This window comes from Schistocerca americana, chromosome 3 (assembly GCF_021461395.2).
Source record: "Schistocerca americana isolate TAMUIC-IGC-003095 chromosome 3, iqSchAmer2.1, whole genome shotgun sequence".
NCBI classification, from domain to species: domain Eukaryota; kingdom Metazoa; phylum Arthropoda; class Insecta; order Orthoptera; family Acrididae; genus Schistocerca; species Schistocerca americana.
Genome location: NC_060121.1, coordinates 962,766,442 through 962,784,998, shown reverse-complemented (window position 1 = coordinate 962,784,998; position 18,557 = coordinate 962,766,442). Strand labels below are relative to the sequence as shown.

The window sequence follows — 18,557 nt, the reverse complement described above, 5'->3', positions numbered from 1 at the left end:
TTGTTTTATTATTACCAAGGGACCGATGACCTTGTTGTTTGGTCGTTTCTCCTGCCTCTAAACAAACAAACAAACAAACAAAGCAACCAACCCATTTCTGGCCAGCAGGTGGATACACACCTAAGTGGAATGACAAGTCATTCTGCAGTTCCCTAACAGATAGCGCTAGCAGCAAGCCGGGTAGAAAGAGAAGCATTAACTCTTCATTTAAGTGTTTGATTAAAAGCAAAGAACAAGAAGACATTCATAATTCATAGAAAATTAATATAAATGCATCATTGGATGCTGTTGCAGGGTGATAAGCTATTCCCTATGTGTTTTCATTGTTCCTCAGATTAAAATTTAGTAGCCTTATTTATTTCAAACGTTGATAGTTCCATAGCATGTCTGTAGGTTTTCATATCAGCAGTACTAGAAGTGCTGATAGTGAAACTTGAAACACGAATTTTGTAGTTAAAATGTAGTAGTAGTAGACTTGATTAACTGATTGATGAAGTATATAAACCCCTGGTGAAAGAATGAAAGCAGACACCAACTCTGTGTATTAAGAAATCTTATGAAAAATATGTAAGGTGTTACCAAACACAGTGGTAAAATTCAAAACGTTGATTAAGTGGCTGCATTGTAAGGAACAAATGTTTTGTTTTTACTGTGTACTATTTGGAATGGGTAATGATGATTTGGAATGGTGAAAGTGAGGAGTAGGCAAATAGTGTCTTCAAAATATCCTTTCGAAAATTAAAGAACATGAGAGTTCCATTTCACACATCACAGAAGCTGTAAAATACAATCAGCTAGGTACAGTAAGAATTGACCATTGTCTTTCACCACACATTTGAGCTTTGAAACATAATGAGAAGGTTGATCAAAACGGAAGTACAATGAAGAGACTTACGTGGACTATCTGCTTTTTACTACGTCAAGAGTTAGCTCTTGGAGGTCATGACGTAGGTATCAGTAAATATAGGAAACTATTTACAGCCTTTTAATTTCTTGGCCGAAGGAGAACCATACATGTAAGATTATTTAGCATCCTATGGAGTATTTAAAACACTTTCTCTGACGCACAGAGTGAGTTAAAATTTCATGTGAAGTTGAAAATAATCCTTTTTATGTCAGCATAAGGCGACAAAAAATGGATGTCTCAACTAGAAGTCAAATGAGAGTAATTTTTTGTTTCCCAGATAATGAATCGGGAGAAATAAGAGATTTGTAGGGTTTTATGAAGTATTCAAAGATGTGAATGCATAAGGCAACTGTTTTTGTTGCAAGTGCTATGCAATTGGGACTCTTGGTAAAAACAAATTAGTATCGCAAACATACGATGGTTGCGGTGTTGTGACAGGAAAAATTGATGTCCATTCTGTTGTTGAACAAGCATATCCTCATGCTGTCTTTATCCACTGCTACGCACATCAGTTGAATCTAGTCGTCCTCTGTGCTTGTAAAAAAATAAAATAAATAAAAAAAAAAAAAAAAAAAAAAAATTATTTCACGATTAAAAATAAGTGTCAAGTCTAGCAGGATTTAACACATTTTTTAGCAGTTCCAGTAAAAGAAGTGAACTTCTGAGGGAAAGGGGATTTAAACTAAAAATTTCGTGTGAAACAACGTTGAATTTTCATTCATGAGCTGTACAAACTGTTATTCTTCACCATATAGACCTGAGAACAGCATTTAATGATGTGATAAACAGTGAAGGGTGGGATGATGATTCTTTACAACAGGCAATTGGGCTAAATAGTATACTGGATGATCAAACTTTTCTGTAGTACTGCAGCTGTGGAATTCAATTTTCCAACATTTTCTTTTTTGACATCTTTCAAAGTAAAACTGTGGACATAGGACGCTGTAAGCTTGATATTGAAACCTGCACTATGGCTTTTGATAGAATAAGATGTGAGGAAATTATTCTGAAATGCATAGTGGAAGCTGAGCGCCTTATAAATTCAGCAAGAGCGCCTAAAATTAATTTTAACAAAACAGAGGCAAGTATTCAGAAATTGAGAAGGCCATCATTCAGAATAATTGAAACAGTAGTAGTAGACATGGAAACTAGATACTAGGTCTTTCAAGAAACAGAGTTTACAGAAACTTCCTGGCAGATTAAAACTGTGTGCCTGATCAAGACTGGAACTCGGGACCTTTGCCTTTCGCGGGCAAATGCTCTACCACTTGCCCGCGAAAGGCAAAGGTCCCAAGTTAGAGTCTCAGTCCGGCACACAGTTTTAATCTGCCAGGAAGTTTCATATCAGCGCACACTCCGCTGCAGAGTGAAAATCCCATTCTAGAGTTAACAGAACTTGTAAATCAGAAAAAGTTCTCAGGTTATAGTAGGCCAATTGATTTCCGATACATGAAGTTGAAAAGCAACTTAAAATACATCCATTCTTTGACACTGATAAACTGAAAGGGGAACTTATTTATTTACAGCAGTCAAGATAAACGTCCAAAGCCTCAGGACCTCCTGAAAGCCATAATTAACAATAGATTAAAAATCGTTCTCTGAAGGTGTGAATTTACTTTTGTTGGTTCTTAAAATTCCAGGAACCACTGCATCTTGCAAAAGTAACATGAGTACATTCAAACCCATTAAAACATACCTTCACAACACAATGACAAATGACAGACTGCCAAACTTGGCGATTTTGGCTGTAGAGAAGGGAACTGCGAAATCTTCAACCAAACTCCTGGAGTTCGTATCTTGTTATATATTTACACTAGAAAAAGGACAGGAGGATAGAATTAATTTAGGAAATGAAAGTAGCAATGAGTTATGGGTTATCTTTTTATTATTGTGTGGCTGTTTATTATTTTTATGCATTTATTTATAACAGTTTCTGTAGTAGTTTCAATCTTAGTAGAAATAGGTATCCAAGTTACTTTTGCAGTTTTTCTATTTTACAAATTTTTGTTGTAAGATTTTTCTTTTTTCGAAATTTGTAATTCTCAGCCTTCCCTACAAAAAGTGCCACACTTCGCCACTTTTAATCACCGATATGTTGTTAAATAACAATTATAACAATTCCTATCAAGAACTGTATTTTTTTATGAATTTTCTGTGTACTGTTGCCTTAAAAGGCATACTTTTTTAATATGTGAGTTATAACATGAAAACAATTAACTATTAAAATTCTTTAAACACCAGTGTAACTTTTGCATAACTTTATTACAACAAAACGTACCAGTACTGATGAATTTTCGAGAGATTTTCAATGTGTGGGTGATTAGAAACAACAGAGATTCGTAGGGTTTATGTTATAATATAAAACCCACAAATATGGGTTTCAACTGAAAATGACAAATACAATGTCTTCCAAGCTCTGCTTGTGATGTAGAGTGTTCTTACAGCTTATTGGTTTAGCTGTTAATAGCATGTTTCTGGACTATTGCAGAACTGTGTGTTTCATGTGAGGCAATGGCTCGTCATTATGAAATAACAGCAAGTGATGTCACAAGACTTGTACAGCTCCACGTTAATGTTAGTGAACTTGTACTATGCAAGAATGACTTTACTTGTGCTGAAAAACATATCTTTACATTGATATTGCTGATATTTTTACTTAATGTATGTTTGGTTGAATGTATCAATTATTCTTTCCTCAGGCCGATGGCATCGTGCTGAAAGAAAGAAAACTAAACATCGCACCTGCTATAAAGAAACAGGTATGTTCAATTACAAGATGAAATTTTCAGAATTTGTAATCAATGTATTGCTCACTTATGTATGGGGACTACTTTTTAGTTCCTCCTCTGATTAACAAACCACTTTTTCCAGAAAATTGATACTGCACTAAATGTTTCAAACTGTTAGTCTCTGTACTACCAGCTGTCTTTTCCAAGCCCAAGTCATTGCTGTCGTTTTTGTTGTTGGATGGTTGTTTGCATTCCTTAATTTATTATATTCTACAATATCCCAATCATCATTTGCTTGAAAATAAGCTGTGTGGCCAGAACTTACCTGCAGGAGGTGAAAATCCAGAACTGCTAATAGTGAATTTTCCTTTTGTTACTCTCCTTAGTAGTAAAAGTTTATATTCCCACTAGCTCTGCAGTTGACGAAGAGATTAAAAGAATGTATGATGAGATAAAGGAAATTATTCAAATAGTTAAGAGACAAAAGTTGTGATGAGTGATTGTAAATTGGTATTTGGAAAAGGAGGAGAGAATGGACTGGGGTAAAGGAATGAAAGAGGAAGCCACCTAGTAGAATTTTCCACTTGGCGTAGTATAATCATGGGTAACACATAGTCTAAGAATTGTGAAAGATGTTGCATATGTGGAAGATACCTGGGGACACTGGAAGATTCCAGATTGATTAAAATCTGGTACAATTATATAAATCGTAAGACATTTCTGGTAGGAGATATGGACTCGGGCTATAATCTGTTGGTTTTGAACTGTAGATTAAGGTGAAGAAATTTCAAAAAGGTGGGAAATGAAGATGATGGTACCTGGAAAAATAGAAAGAAACAGAAGTTACTGAATGTTTCAGAGAGAGCTGTAGGTGTTGGTCTGAAATGCAGGAAAGGATTACAGTAGGGAATGACTAGGCAGCTTTGAGAGATGAAGCAGTGAAGGCAATAGAGGATCAAGTAGGTAAAAAGACCGGGCGTAGTACAAATCCTTTCATATCACAGATGATACTGAATTTAGTTGATGATAGGAAGAAATATAAAAATGCAGTGAGTGAAACAGGCAAAAAGGAATGAAGTATCTAAAAAATGAGATTTGCAGAAAGTACAAAATGGCTAAGCAGGAATGGCTATAGGACAAATGCAAGGCTGTGGCAGCACATATGGCTATAGTTAAATCGGCATAAGAAGATCCCTGACAGTTCACAGCACTGTTGCCAGCTTTCAACTGCTAAGCCCAAATGACTGTAGGCAAAAACAGTAGCTAACTACAGAGATGTGATAGCACTTAGTCATTGCCATTCAGACATTTAAAAAATTGCATTGCATTACATGTTCGGTTGAGATGGACACACAAAATTGGCACTCCCAACCTACTAAAACTGTCTGGAATCATGTTACAAAAGCTCGACTGTAGGGTAAAGGCAGGTTCTGCCTATAGGAGAAGAGACTTTTCAAGAAAAGATAAGCAACTGTGTGAATATCAAGAGCTTAGAAGGCAAACAAATCCTAAGCCAAGAAGGGAAAGCTGAAAGGTGGAGGAATACACAGGGCTGTTAAAAAGAGCATTTTTCCACATGATCAACTTAATATTTGCCCCCACTCCACTCCCGCCCCTCTTCCATACTTTCCCTGATATGCTTTGACCTGTCTCTGTTTTTGCTAATAATTGGGATATGCATAGTATAAAACTCTTGCCCTTCCTCCCCACCCCACTAACCCCCCCACCCCGATGCCCCTTTCAGCTTGGAGCCCCTAGACCCCACTATTGTGATGTGTCCCATATAGATATATGTTATGTCTTTGTGTCTGTATAGATACTGAGGCTTGTCATTTGTGGCTTAAATGGACCCTAGGAATATATATGAGGAAAAAACTTAATTGCAGTGTTACAGTAAAGTAGTAGTGCATGAGGACGTGAGAGGAGATACGGTATTGTGAGAAGAGTTTAACAGAACACTGAAAAGACCTAAGTGTGAATAAGGCCCTGGAGTAGACAACATTCCCTCAGAATTTTGTAGATCCTTGAGAAAGCTAGCCACAACAAAGTTATTCTACCGTGTGCAAGGTATGAGGCAGGTGGAATTACCTTCAGACTTAAAGAAGACTGCAGTTGCTGATATGTGAATACTACTGAACCATTTGCTTAATAAGCCATGATCACAAAATATTGGCATGAATTATTTATTGAAGAGTGGAAAACCTGGTAGAAGCTGATCTCAGGGAAGGGAAATTTAGAGTTCTGGAGAAATATAGGTATATGTGAGGCAATACTGATCATATGATTTATCCTAGAATGTAGGTTGAAGAAAGGCAAACCAATGTTCATAGCATTTGTAGATTTAGTGAAAGGGTTGGAGAGTATGGACTGGACTGTGTTCCTCGAAATTGTGAAGATAGCAGAGTAACATACAGGTACTGTAAGGTTATTTACAACTTGTACAGAAAGCAGACTGCAGTTACAAGAGTGGAATGACATAAAAGGGAAGCAATAACTAAGGGAGGAGTAAGACAATGTTACAGCATATCCCTGATGTTTAATCCGTGCCTTGGGAAGCTGTGACGGAAACAAAGGACAAATTTGGAGAAGTAATGAAAACTTGGAGGTTTTCTGACGACATTATGATTTTTAGATGGCTTAGCTCTTGGAAGAGCAGTTGAACAGAATGGACAGGATCTTAAAGAGGTTGTAAGATGAACATCAGCAAGAGTTAAATGAGAGTAATGGAATGTAGTCAAAATAAATCAGTCTATGCTGGGAAATTAGATTTGGAAATCGGACTACATGAATAGTGGAAAAGTTCTGCTATTTAGACACCAAAATAACTGATGGCTGATTTAGAAGGGGTGTAAAATGAATCATTTCTGGAAAAAGATGAATTTGTTAGCATTTAATTATACAAATTTAAGTAGTAGGAAGTCCTTTCCGGAAGGTATGTCTGGAATGTCTTGTATGGAAGTGATATGTGGACGATTGGCAATTCGGACGAGAAGATAACAGTAGCTTCTGAAGTGTGGTGTTATAAAAGAACTCTGAAGATTAGATGATAGATCGAATAACAAGTGGGAAATACTGAATCAAAGTGGGGAAAAAATAAATTTATGGCACAACTTTACTTAGAAAGGATTGGTTGATAGGAAACAGCCTGAATTACCAAGGACTTGTCAATGTTGTGAGTTAAAATTGTAGAGGAAGACAAAGGCTTGAGTAGAGTTGAGTTGGTTCATGTGGATGTAAGGCTGCAGTAGTTACATGGAGATGAAAAGGCTTGCATGGCATAGACTGGCATGGAGAGCTGCTCCAAACTAGTTTCAGACTGAAGATGACAATAAGTAGTGTGTAGATTTCCCAGTCGGACTTACAAATTACTGTTTCAGTTTCAATTACAGATTAAGAGCCGTGCGTATTTTATAATGTGACACTATATAACAACAAGAACTCATTTACTCCTCACAATGCAGAACCAAATAAAACTTTAAAATTCACCCTAATTTTTTAAAAACACCTGTTACATTTGGAATTCAAGATAAGTTTCTGTCATCTTCTGTTTGTTTACTTTTATCCTCTGTATTTTGTTTCTCATTTAATGTTAATGGATTTGTATGCTTTGCATTGGAATTTGTTATTAAAGGGAAAAATTAATCATTTCAATACCCTTTTTTAGCCTTTTGGTCGTTCATATGAGGTTGCATCCCCTCCAGCTGTACATGGCAATGCAATTCTTTGCCAGAATGGTATGCCGTATACTTTCCATAATGGTGTGGCATATTTTGCATCTGCACCAACTCATGCAGCTGCGTCAACACCCTTAGCAACTGGTGGGGATCCTACAATTTATCCAGGTAAGTTGTTGCAAAGTAGATATGGTGTATAATATTATCCATAATGAATTTTCACATTGCAGAGGAATGTGTGCTGATGTGAAACTTTCTAGCAGATTAAAACCATATGCCAGACCTGGATCTGAACCCGAGACCTTTGCGTTTCTTGGATAAGTGCACTGCCAACTGAGTTGTCCAAGCATGATTAAAGAGCTGCCTTCACAGAACTACTTCCACCAGGACTTTTCTCGTCTCTTCCAAACTTCACAAAAGTTCTCCTGCATATCTTCTGGGACTAGCATTCCTTGTGAGTCGTGTTTAGATATGGAACAATCATCCCTTGGGTCAGGTAGACAGTGGGAGTCAAAGTCGGACAGGTGAGGCAGTGAAGTTAAAATGTGTTAGAGGCCAAGCTCCAAGAACTGCTGTGTGTTTGTCTTGTGCCCAAAGATGCCAGAGAAATGTGGGTTCTGAAATAACATGTGATTAATGTGTTTGCTAAAATCAGTATTGTCTTCTCTGGTGCTCAGGAATATATCAGTCTGCTTATCCAGGTGTCAGAGAGAAATGCTAGACAGGGCACTGAAACAGCTTGTGTAGTGTGGGTCAAGCCAGTTACCCCTCCTGACAGCGCAGAAGGGTGGGGGGGTCAGTGGGATCCCATGTGGCAGCCTGCTGACATGCCACAGTGAACTTGAAGGCTTCGGCGCGCTCTGAGGATGCACGCTTAAACCTGTACTCACAGCCTCTTCTGGATGACTGTTGTCATGAAGATGGAAGCCCAGGGCTTGCTTAGCACACACAGTATATAGACAGGAAGGCAGTAGACACGTAGCCTGGGAAGCCACACTCAGATGCCTACCCAGCAAGTAAAAGATGACAGTTTGCAGCCAGTTGGCTAGGCAATTTACCAGAGGAAGGTCCCATATGTCTACATATTCTATCAGTCATGGCTGCAACCTATCAAGAGCGACAGTGGGGGGGAGGGGGGGGGGGGGTTCCTCGGGCAAGCACAAAACTCATCCGGTCAGGATCCATGATACAGATGGAACACACTCTCTCCCTCTCTCTCTCTCTCTCTCTCTCTCTCTCTCTCTCTCTCTCTCTCTCTCTCTGCTGATATGCTGTCCAGAAAAAGAGTATTTAAAGCCAGATATCACATCATTGTAGTAAGTTAGGTAGCTATTGGCTCTTCTTTAAACAGCCCTGTCTGCATCGTGGTGTCTCAAGTATGGACACTTTTCTCTGCATCTATGTTTTCCATCAGTACTAGACGCCTTAGGAGTGGTTGACCTTACAGAGGTTCCAGCTTAGTGTCCTGGTCCAGCACACAGTTTTAATCTGCCAGGAAACATTTAATATTATCTTTATGTCTGTTGACTATCAATTTTGGAGACAGTGAAGTGCTTATAGTACATACAGTATAATGATTTTACCAGTTCTAAGTAATTTTTTGCTTAGTTGTAAGTGTTGTATTGTGCAGCACTATAGCTGAAGTTTTTTAATTACTATATTTATAAACAGATTTACAGAAATCCATTTAATTCATAGTTGTTGTGGGATAAGTAAGCAGTCTGTTTGGAAGAATATAAGAAAAGGTAGAAAATAGGAAAGTTAAATGACTGTTGCCGAAGTTTAAGCATATACTGTTCCTTCTTCCATGGCATTGTCATTCATAGGATGCTGAAATGTTCGAACATGGTATAAAAGTCGACATGAAGGGAATAGGTGGTACTATATCAGCTAAATTACCTTAATTTTTGCAATATCAACAACTTTTAAAAAAAATCATTCTTTAACGGGTTGTGCTGTTTACACTGTTCTCATGTGTGAATCTGAATCACTTTCACTGCCGTACTATAGAACTCTATTAAACATGTTTTTGCGAACATCTTAAAGTTTTTCAATTGCTATAATCACTACCTTTGTTTCTTAATATTAGAATATTTTCACAGTCAGCATATAGTACACAGAATGATACTTTTTACAGCTAAATTCTTAAGGAACACTTCATCGTTTCAACATGTGGCCCAACCAATGGGGCACAGCAGATGTATATGAATATGTTACATCATGCCTGATTGTCTTAAATTGTGCACAGAAATGTGTCATTTGTGCTAGCACACAGAAGATACTCACATACACCACCAGATTGACATCTACATGGATACTCAGCAAATCGTACTAAAGTGTTTGGTGGAGGGTTGATTGCCATTTTACAGCTTAAAGATTTTAACGTGTTTCGTCTTGAGTTCCGATGAGTGAGCCTCACTTCTCCATTTCTCTATATTGAGGAATCCCGACAACTCTTTCCATGGATTTTTTGAGGCAACCTAACGAATCGTGTGCAAAGAAGCAATATTGACTCTTAATGTCAGGCTATTAATATCTGCGTACCACAATATGCAGCTAATACTTTATTAGCTGAAAAACACTTTTTGCTACGTCTGGTCAGTTTAAATCACAAAGTTCTTTGGCTGCATGTTAAGCTCACAACATTAGCCCACAGGCTTAGCATTTACATGTGATGTGCAATTTCCTTAAGTGACTATTTATCAACTAACAGGCAAATAAGACCATTCTTTTTGCTCTTATTTGATATCTATCAATATCTATTTAACAGTAAATTTTCTTCATAGGTCCTTTGCAAAATTACGTAAAACATAGTAAAACTGTTACAGTTCCCTGCTAATCCACATACTATTGACAGCTCCTAAAAGTGCTGTAAACCAAATTCCCTTATTAATCACCACACAAAAAAATGCTGAAAGCAGCGTACTACAGCTAAAGGTCCATCACTCAGAACATACGAAAAATTGGGAAGGTCATTTGTAGAATCTCCTTAAGTCTTAGGTACACATGGCCCTAACACAGGAAAAGTCTTACCCTCTGAACAAATTGTCTAATTTCTCACTTCACTATCCTGCTCTTGAAAGGTGGTCCGTTCTGCTGCTGTACAGGGGTCACAGAGGTGGGTCGCTCTTCGCTTCAGGTAAATGAAGACTCTGCAGAACGGATTAAAAACTATTAAAATGTCAGATATTCTCATGCTCTAGGTCATTGTATTATGGCTTTGGTTCTCCCAGTATTGCTGTGTGTGCTTCAGCATCTGTTCTGCATGAATACACCCATCATGGTGAGCTATAAGTTGGTTTAGAGAGGTGATGTCAGGTTATAAAATATTGAGATAGGTCAGGTCTCATGCTGAGAATACCCATAATGGCTTATCTGGTCAGTCCAACAGTGGCAGAATTCGCTTCATCATGGTGGGTTCTGTAACAGTGGCTGGAGGTGGAATGTCTGCTCCACTATTTCACAAGTTGTAAGTTGTCCTGTCGATCAGCAACCCACTGCTGTGCAGTTGTAATTGTTGCCCTGATCTCCACCCCTGGCATGCAGCAGCTTGGGGAAAGGAAGCTGTCATTACTTGATGTCCCCCCCCCCCCCCCCCCCCACACACACACACACACACACACACACACACGCACACAGGATTCCTTGCATGAAGAGATAACAAACGAAAACCCTCTTTGAAGTTTACTATGCCTCCAATGTAAAACAACCATATGTATAGGCCCTCCCTCCCCCTGCAATAGTCTTTCTAGCAGTGAAGTTACACTTTGTAGCAATTACGTATTGTCTTCCCAACTCTTCCATTAGAAGATTTTAATCAATGTTAATAGCTCAAAATAATTTTACACACTACTTAAGCTGAACAAAATTTAATGGTACTCATCATCCTCCTTGTTTCTGAGATCTCAACTCGTATGAGATTTCGCATGTAGATGGCGCGAGATTCTTCTTTTGGTTCTCATACTCTATCTTCCCTTGCTCATTTCTTCAGTCGGTGGTGACACTTGGGGCAATGAATCTGGAGCATCTTGAAAAGGTTGTAGGCATCTGAAATTAACTGTAGTCATTAGAGTTGGAAATTCTAGCTTCAGATTTACTGGTGATGTGATCTCAATCTCCTGGTACTGCGCCTGGTAACATGTAATAAACTTCTTGGTGTTACACTTTGGGGTGTATGGGCATAATAGCAACACCCACTGCCCCATTCTGTACCCCGCCAGTCTGTCTTCCCCATATTTCCCTACATCTTCCTAGTGCTCCAGATCTTTGGTGTGCACTTTTCGTACATGTTTTCATACTTCCCTTAAAGTCTTTGCAAAAATTCCACACCGACTCTCTGTTCATCCTGATGTTTGGTTTCACTATATTGAAAGATGATGGCCTCTTCCTGCCATGCACTACCTTATATGGAGAATGCCCAGTGCTGGTGTGCGTTACAGAATTATACACTACAGTGAAAAATTGTAAATAAGCATCCCAATTACTACGGTGCTGTTGACATAGTAACTCAGCATCCTATCAATAGTATCACGTACACACTCCATTCTACCATTTGCTTAAGGGTGCAAAAGGCTAGTTCTTAGTTTTCGCACCTGTGATAAGTGACATAAATACCTAATGCCTGATAAGCAGCTTGTAACTCGATCTCAGATTATAGTTTCAGGGACACAAAACTTTAGCAACCAGCTATTCGCCATGACCTTTGCCATAGTCAGAACAACGCCATCACCACCACCACCACGTTTTGTGGCTGTGCGCCCAGCAACTGTGTATGCAATATTTAAAATGTAAGTCAGCCAATTGGATGCATACAACTTCTTTAAAAAACCCATTAACCGTGTTCTGATAGTTCTAAGACCACCTTTGTCAGAATGGTAAGTTACTTAGAAAAATACACAGGGTGATTCACAAAGAAATGCAAATATTTGTAGTTATTCCAAAAGGAAAACTACAGAAAAAAATTCATATAAACATAGGTCAGACTTCTCCAATATGAAGCCATCACAAAACGGTAAGAGGTTAAAGTAAAGCAACGCCTGACGTATTACAAACCAACAACCTCCTTCCTAGTTGCTATGACCAGCTATATCTTCACCTAAAATTCTTTCTCCTTTGAAGGCATTACCTTCAGACAAATCCGGGGTATGGCTATGGGCACCCGCATGGCAGCATCCTATGTCAATCTATTCATGGACCATCGAGAAGAATACTCCTTAAAAACCTAAAATCCTAAACCTCTCACCTGGTTCATATTCATTGATGTCATCTTTGCTATTTGGATCAAAGGTGAGGACACCCTATCGACATTCCTCCAGAACTTCAACTACTTCTCACCCATTTGTTACACCTGGTCCCTACTTAACCCAACAAGCCACCTTCTTAGACGTGGACTTTCACCTCAAAGATGGCTACATCAGTACCTCCATCCATATCAAACCTACTAACCACCAGCAATACCTCCACTTAGACAGCTGCCACCACTTCCGTACCAAGAAGTCCTTTCTGTACAGCATAACCACCCGTGGTCATCTTATATGCAGTGACGAGCAGTCCCTCTGGAAATATATTGAGGGTTTCGCTGAAGCCTTCACTGAGTGTAATTATCCTCCCAAGCAGGTACAAAAACAAATCTCCCATGCCTTATCTTTCCAGTCTCCCACCATCTCCCAAAGTCTCACCGTCCAGCCACAGAGTAGCATTCCCCTTGTAACTCAGTACCGCCCAGGACTGGAGCAACTGAATTACATTTTCCGCCAGGGTTTTGATTACTTCTCGTCATGCCCTGAAATGAGAAATGTCCTGCCCACTATGCTTCCCACCCCTACCACAGTGGTATTTCACCGTCCACCAAACCTACACAATATACTCATCCAACCTCGCACAACACCTGCTCCCAATCTCTTATCTCATGGCCCATACCCCAGTAAGAGACCTAGATGCAAGACTTTCTCCATACATCCTCCCACCACCACCACCACCACCACCACCACCACCACCACCACCTACTCCAGTCAGGTCACTAACATCACCTATCCCATCAAAAGCAGGGCTACCTGTGAAACCAATCAAGTGATTTATAAGCTAAGCTGCAACCACTGTGCTGCATTCTATGTAGGCATGACAACCCACAAGCTGTCTGTCCGCATAATGGCCACTGACAAACTGTGGCCAAGAAATAGGTGGACTTCCTTGTTGCTGAGCACTCTGCCAGACATGGTATCCTTCATTTCAATGACTGCTTCACAGCCTGTGCCATATGGATCCTTCCCACCAACACCAGCTTTTCTGAATCATGCAGGCGGGAACATTGCTAGCAGTACATTTTATGTTCCCGTAATCCTCCCCTGGCCTCAACCTTTGTTAAGCACTGTCCTCAGCCATCCAGCCCCCTCCATCTTCTCATTCCAGTACTACACAGCCGTCATTTCATCATCACAACCATTTTTTTTCTCTCTCTCTCCTTCCCATCTTTCCCCTGCTCTCCGTCTAACCTGCAGCACTTCACTGTCCACCACCCCCACCATACTATACCGCCCCAGCCTCCTCCTTAACCCACCCAGTCGCCACTCCTGTCATGCACTGGTGCTACTGCTTGCAGTGTGGTTTCAGTTACCCGAGACTGCATGCGCACGTGTCCGTTGTCTGTTGTTGATGAAGGCCTTAATGGCTGAAAGCTTTAATTGTGAGAGTTTTTTTGTTGTGCCTATATGCGATTCAGCGTCTCCCCTATATGGTGAGTAGCAACTTTCCTTTTCATAATATTGTTATCTATACCTTACATAATTTTTCTAGGTAACTTTTACCAATCTGGTGAAGATAGTCTTAGAACTCTCGAAACCTGGTTAATGTGTTTTTTCAAAAAAATTGTGTACAGCTGTTTGGGTGACTATTATATTTTATGTAGTCAGAATGTAATGATTATTTTGTTGGTGGTATCTGGCTAAAAGGTCCTAAAATGTCCATTCCTACACCATCTCAAAAAGATTTGCTGTCTCTGGTAACCTCAGGAGTGGTACCAGCTGAGGGCACAGACCAGCTTGCTGTGCACATGATACTCTATTCATTACATACTGGTCTATTCCTTTTTCCACCAGTAATGTTCTGCCACTTTTTGACCTTTTGCTTTATGACCCACATGCCCAGATAGCATGTGATGGTGCATTTCCTTAAACATTTCTTCTTCTGTCTTGGCCAGTTTTTAGGGTAGTGTGTCTCGGGAAAATTCAGAAAGGGCTTCAGTTTCAAAGAGTGCGGGACAAACACAGGAAGATAGTAGACAAAACAAAAATCAGTATTGTAGTTTTAAATTGTTTTAGCTGTGTTGGGAAAGAACTAGAGCCCCCAAACACTAATAGAAAGCACTAAAGCTGAAGCTGTTATAGACATTGAAAACTGGTTGAAGTCTGGTAGAAGTTCAGACAAAAGTTTTACAAAGGAACTAACAGTGTTTAGAAAGGATACGTCAAATACAGGTGGTGGTGGTGGTGGTGGTGGTGGTGGTGGGATTTGCTGTTAGAAATAGTTTATCTTTTAGTGAAATTGAAGTAAATAGATACTTTCATCTACATGGATACTCTGCAGATCACACTTAAGTGCCTCGCAGAAGGTTCCTTCAAGTTGATGTGGGTAGACATTGTACTTAACAACCAGAATACATTAATAATTAGTTCCTTTTAATGACTGTCCAACTCAGATGGCTTGTTTGCTGAACAGTTCAAAGACAACTTGAGTCTCATAAAAAATAGGTACCTGAGTCTCAATTACGAAAGGTGGTGATTTCAATCTTCTCTCAATATGTTGGCAAAAACACACATTCAGAGCTGGTGACAGGTACAAAACGTTGTCAAAAACTGCACTAAATGCTTTCTACGAAAATTATTTTGAGCACTTGTTCCAGGAGCACATTTGAAGTGTAAATGGTTTCGAAAACACACAACCTCTCGGTAGCAAATAATCATGAGCAAATAGGGATTGTCATGACTGACACAAGGCCATTGAAGTGACACTGACTACCACAACATCCAAATCCACCAAAAGTAAACACAAAATATTTCTGTTTAAAGAAGCTGATAAAAATTTGCATGACACTTTTCTAAGGGACAGTCTCAACTAACTCTCAGCTAACTATGACCAGACATGAATTAAATTCAGGGAGTAGTATCTCAGGCTATTGAGAGATTTGTACTAAATAAATTAATAAAAGATGGTACTGATCTCCCATGGTACACACAATACTGTTGCAGAACCAACGAAAAAAGCATGCCAAACTTGAAAACACATTCTCCAGGATTGGCGATGTATTACTGAGGTTTGAAACTTAGCACAGACTTCAGTGCAAGATGATTTTTAATAGCTCCCCCAATGAAGCTCCCTCTCGAAATCTGACAGAAAATCCAGAGATTCTGGACGTATATAAGTACACACCAATGCCAAGACACAATCAATGCCCTGACTGCATGATATCAATGGTAAATATTACTGATGACAACACCACTAAAGCAGAGCTACTAAGCAGTTTTCCAAAATCCCTTCACCTAAGACGACGAAGTACACAGAATTCAAATTGAGAGCAAGTTGAGTAACTTAGAAATAGATTTCCTCGGTGCAGCGAAGAACCTTAAAGTACTTAATAAAGGCAAGTAATCCGCTTCATATAGCATACCAATCGTGTTCCTTTCAGAATATGCTGACAATAACCCCATACTAAGCAATCATATACAACCACACTCACTCAACAAAAGATCTTTATCAGCAGACTGGAAAGTTGCCTAGGTCACACACATACTCAAGAAAGGAAATTTGAGTAATCCACTGAATTGCAGACCCGTATCGCTGACATTAATTTGCCTCAGAATTTTTGTACATATACAGTGTCTGAACATTATGAATTACCTCAAAGAAAATGTCTTGATACAGATTGAGAAAATTTTGTTCTTGTGAAAAAACTAGAGCTCTTCATTCGCCTGAAGTAATGAGTGGTATTGGCAGGGGATCTTGGGTTCATGTTTCTGGATTCCAGAAGCCTTTTGACACTATTCCTTGAAATGGACTTCTCATCAAATTGCGTGCCTATGGAGTTGAGACTAGATCTGTGATTTCCTGTCAGTAAGGTCACAGTATGTAACAACTGGCAGAAAATTGAATGAAACAAAAGCAATACCCAGCATTCCTGAAGGAAAAGTTGTAGGCCCACAGCTGTTCATAATTCGACATAAGAGGTTTAGGAGACAATCAGAGCAGCCCTCTTAGATTTCTTGCAGATGATGCTGTCAATTACTGTCTAGTTACGTCATCAGAACATCCAAACTGATTACAAAATGACTTACGCACAATAACTGGTAAAGTTATCCCTCAATAAGGAAAAGTGTGAAGTCATCCACATGAGTACAAAAAGAAATCTGGTAAATTTCAGTTACGTGATAAACCAAAAAAATTTAAAAGCTGTCAGTTCGACTAAAATACTAAAGAATTATAATTGTAAACAATTTAAATTGGAACAATTCCCTTCGTCCTTTGCTAAAGTTTTGCTGTGCTTTTGAGATCCTTATGGGATATGATGGAGGACATCAAAAAAGTTCAAAGCAGAGCAGCTCATTTTGTGTTATGAAATAGGGGAGTGTGTGTCATGGATATGATAAGCAGATTGTGGTGGCAATCATTAAAACAAATGTGGTTTTCATTGCATTGAAATCCTTTCATGAAATTTCAGTCAAGAGTCGTCTTCTCTGAATGTGAAAATGTTTATTGTTGCCAATCAACATAGGGAGAAAACATCATAATAAAATAAGAGAACTTGAAATATACGTATGTTCATTTATTCCACAAATTGTTTGAGTGTGGAATGGTAGAGAAATAGTTTGAAGGTGGTTCGAAGGACTCTCTGCCATGCACTCAAGTATGAATTGTAGAGTAATCAAGTGGATGTAGGTATGGCCCCAGTCTTGTAGACCTAAGTAGCAATTGTTATGGTACTGCAGCTGCATTATAAACAATTTGCAGTCTTGTCAACAGTCTGTACTGTGTTCCACACCACAAGGCTGTGACCCAGTGCCTGTACTGCAGTAACCTTCCAGCTCAATCCATTTGTGTTTCCATGCTTCCTGCCTGGTTTATAGACTACCTCAAAGTCAATCAGTTAGTCTCTATGCCCACCCTGAGTGTCTGCTTGAAGGATCCTTCAAGCTTCACAACAGTTTTAGTGCCTTACTGGTCACCACCTTGAATATTTTACCATACTTAATACATCCATAATACGTGACCCCATATATCAGGCTCAACATCTCCTCTAGGGTTAGTTCAGTTGCCTTAAGGTGTAAGCCAGAGAATGTTCCTCACCTGACGCAACACACACTCCAGTGCCTGATTGGAAGTGTCATATGTTAGTACAAACTACTCCTTACATTCTGGGAAATTCAACACAGTATTAGACATCAAAGCCTCTTTCAGCCATTCAAATGTGAGTGGACACTCTGTTGCTGACAGAGATTTCACATCCATTTTCACTAATTGCTTAAATGTGTGTGCAATGTCTGTAAGCTCCCTCACGGATTTTTTTGTATGAAGTGGTTAATGCTGAGAATGATTGAACTCCTTACTTGGCCGAGGTGCCAAATAAATGCCACACTGATTGTGTTACTTTTGGGCCTGTTTTTGTCCCAAATAACCCACTTCTTCGAGAGCAAAATAATATTTTCTCATGCTTAATGTATGATGTATGGCATGTAATCTCGTAAATGCTTTACCCAACCACCATAATGTTTCTTCGTATCTCTTGAGAACACAATTATATCATTGAGGTACACCGTATGTGCTAAGGTTTCAAACCCCTCAGTGCTCAGTCTTACAACTACTGAAATGTGGCTGGTGCATTTCTCAACCCGAATGGCATCCACCGATACAGGTAGTGACCCCAAGGGACTGAAAATGCAATTTTTGACTAGTTCTCTACAATCATCTCCAATAAATAGCTGCTTTTCAGATCTTTTTGTTGTTCCATCTACCAATGTTTCTTAGTCTACATCATCGGATGCTCCCAAAGGATTAGTGCTGTCATCACTTATGCCATCACGCAGCTCATACGAAGCAGTCTATCAGAGCCAGTAGTTATGATACTGCTGATATTTGATTTATGGGCATAAGGCCATGGTCCATGGCATAATTCTCTACCTAATATTAGTCTTCCACTACTAGAAACTCCACCGGAGGCTTTGCCTTAGAAAACTATTACAGGCTGAATCTCAGCCAGCC

General features: G+C 39.2%; 1 protein-coding gene across 1 annotated transcript in view; it reads left to right on the top strand.

Annotated features, from left to right (window-relative positions):
* LOC124605552 (atrophin-1) overlaps positions 1 to 18,557 on the top strand; it is a 174,224-nt gene that overhangs the window by 56,057 nt on the left and 99,610 nt on the right. The window contains exons 7-8 of the mRNA XM_047137310.1: positions 3,607 to 3,666; positions 7,301 to 7,478. Of these exons, the coding sequence (XP_046993266.1) occupies positions 3,607 to 3,666; positions 7,301 to 7,478 (238 nt within the window). The remainder of the gene's footprint in view (positions 1 to 3,606; positions 3,667 to 7,300; positions 7,479 to 18,557) is intronic.